This window comes from Pteropus vampyrus, unplaced genomic scaffold, assembly GCF_000151845.1.
Source record: "Pteropus vampyrus isolate Shadow unplaced genomic scaffold, Pvam_2.0 Scaffold764, whole genome shotgun sequence".
Lineage (NCBI taxonomy): Eukaryota > Metazoa > Chordata > Mammalia > Chiroptera > Pteropodidae > Pteropus > Pteropus vampyrus.
In genome coordinates this window covers 1-2,187 of record NW_011889545.1, presented here as the reverse complement: position 1 = coordinate 2,187, position 2,187 = coordinate 1, and the positions used below count along the sequence as shown (strand labels likewise).

Sequence of the window (2,187 nt, the reverse complement as noted above, 5' to 3'; positions counted from 1 at the left end):
CCCCCACCGACCCGATATTTATACCTAACATACTCACTTATGCCCACAGCTGTAATGAGCTTGATGGCAAGTTCAGGAATTTCACACTGAATGAAAAACGGTTCCAGTATGTAGCGTCCAAATGCCAGAGATATCACAGCAGTGGCTGCAGGGCTAGAAAACATATATATTTAGGTTACCAAATATACACACACAAAAAATTGCATCTTCTCTAAACTTGTTCTACCTTGAGGTATTTTAATTCAGCACATGTGACACGTTAAATTTGAAAGTCTATGATTTTCAGAGCTCCATATTGGATTGGGTTGTCATCGACATTCCAAATGAAATGTTGCCTGTAACTTAGGTGGCTGGTTTTAAAACTTCACATTTCCTTGGGAACAAGGCTGAGTGCTAGTCACAGGAAGCAGTCTGCTTTCTCAGTAAGTCATCAATTAAGATCCAGCCATAGTAAGAACATGTTAATGGTGCAAATCTAATGGGCTGGGGTATGGTCAGGAAAATGAACAGAAAATGCAACAAAAAAATAACTGTTCTTTGCAAATATATGCATATGTCCTTGACACTCTATTCTTATTTTTCCCATACAGACAAAACCTTGAAGAGCCAAGTGATTATTCTTAATTCCACAAAAATATTTAGATGCAAACTATAAGGTGAGAAATAAAATAACTCTTGTAATTTTACGCAAGTGAGAAAATATGGGTGAGATAAGAAAATGAAATAAGTGCAGGTATATAGATAGCAAAATAGGTAACAAATCATTCCACTTTAATTTCTTCAGATAGTTCTATGAGAAAAGTACACGCCATTTCAGTTTAAGTGTATGTATGCGTGTGTGTGCGCACACGAACACACACATATGTGATTGCATATTCTTTGGATACAGACAGGTCCCTGGGATTATCTACTCTCACTCAAACTTCCCTTCCAGCTTCTTTTCCTTCCGACGATGACCGAACATCCGTACCCCATCCCTAGACCATCAGAAAACACCCACCATTATGTGTTCCAACCTTGGCCTGCTGGTACCAGACAGCGCTATGAATTTCCTGATAGTCTTCTTTTCCCAGAGACCACCTCCTCCCTCTTCCCTTCCTCCCCAAAACAGCGTTATTTTTCCTGTTCCCTATCATTTATAAATCTTTTGATGTATAAATTAAAATCTCATCGTGTCGTTTGAGTGCTTTCAAAATAGGCTCAGGATATGCAAAAATCCTTCCATTCCAGGCTCCACCTGGTCTAAGCTTTCTCTGACTCTTCAGTTTGCTTCTTCCCACTAGAAGGTTCTGAATGCCCTTTGCCTGGAGCCCCTGAGACTCAGACCGTGTTTTACACCTCAGATCTTCGCTCTCCCTTCCTTTGCCCGAGGAAGCATCTCCGACACTCTGACTAGGGGAGATCTCCCAGAGTCTCCTCTCTCCCTGAACCTCCCCCCATGTCCCTTTCACAGAGCCCCCAACTTTATACTCACTATTGTGATTTCTTGATTGGTAACTATTTCCCTCACTTGATCCCGAGCTCCGTGGTACAACGCTCTGCCCATCTTAATGACTATTTTATCCCCAGTGTTCAGTATAATGTGTATCAGACAGTAGAAACCCAATAAATATTGAATACGTGGTGAATGGGTGAATTCGATCAAATGACCCTGCCATGTACTGCTGTGTGATATTTCTTTCCTTGAAATCTATGTTTTACAGATTATTTCTGGCAAGAGTGACTTAATGTGAAGTATAGTTTTAATAGTAAGCATTTAGGTACCAGGTGTGTTGGCAACAGAAGAGAAATGTTACAGCACCTAGGTACTTGTCACCCCTCACGACATTTGTTACTCTATTTGAAAGACCAGCTGAGCAATGTGAGTCCATTCTATAAAGGAATACATAAACCCAGTAAAAAAGCTTCTAGAATACATGTGGGTAATTTCCTCTGTCCACACACACACATGCACGTGTGCACACACCGTGAAGTAGCTCTCATGCAATTAAATTAACATTTGATTATGAGCTACTCGAGAACAGGATCGTGGTTCATTCCACTTTAGATCTCTTTAACCGACCATCCACTGTTCTGTAGCAGTTTGAGGAACGGATAACTTAATGGATGAGCCCTGTATCTATGCTACTGCAAATGGAATCACCATGCTTATCAGAATGCAAAGTAATTAGCCAAAACCATCCATCC

At 40.6% G+C, this 2,187-nt stretch overlaps 1 protein-coding gene across 1 annotated transcript in view; it reads right to left on the bottom strand.

Moving 5' to 3' along the window:
* The window catches only part of LOC105309537 (cystine/glutamate transporter-like), a 67,664-nt gene extending 67,483 nt beyond the window's left edge, over positions 1-181 (bottom strand). Inside the window, exon 1 of the mRNA XM_011385721.2 lies at positions 38-181. Coding sequence (XP_011384023.1) covers positions 38-164 — 127 coding nt within the window. The 5' untranslated portion in view covers positions 165-181. The remainder of the gene's footprint in view (positions 1-37) is intronic.
* Between the last annotated feature and the right edge of the window lie 2,006 nt (positions 182-2,187).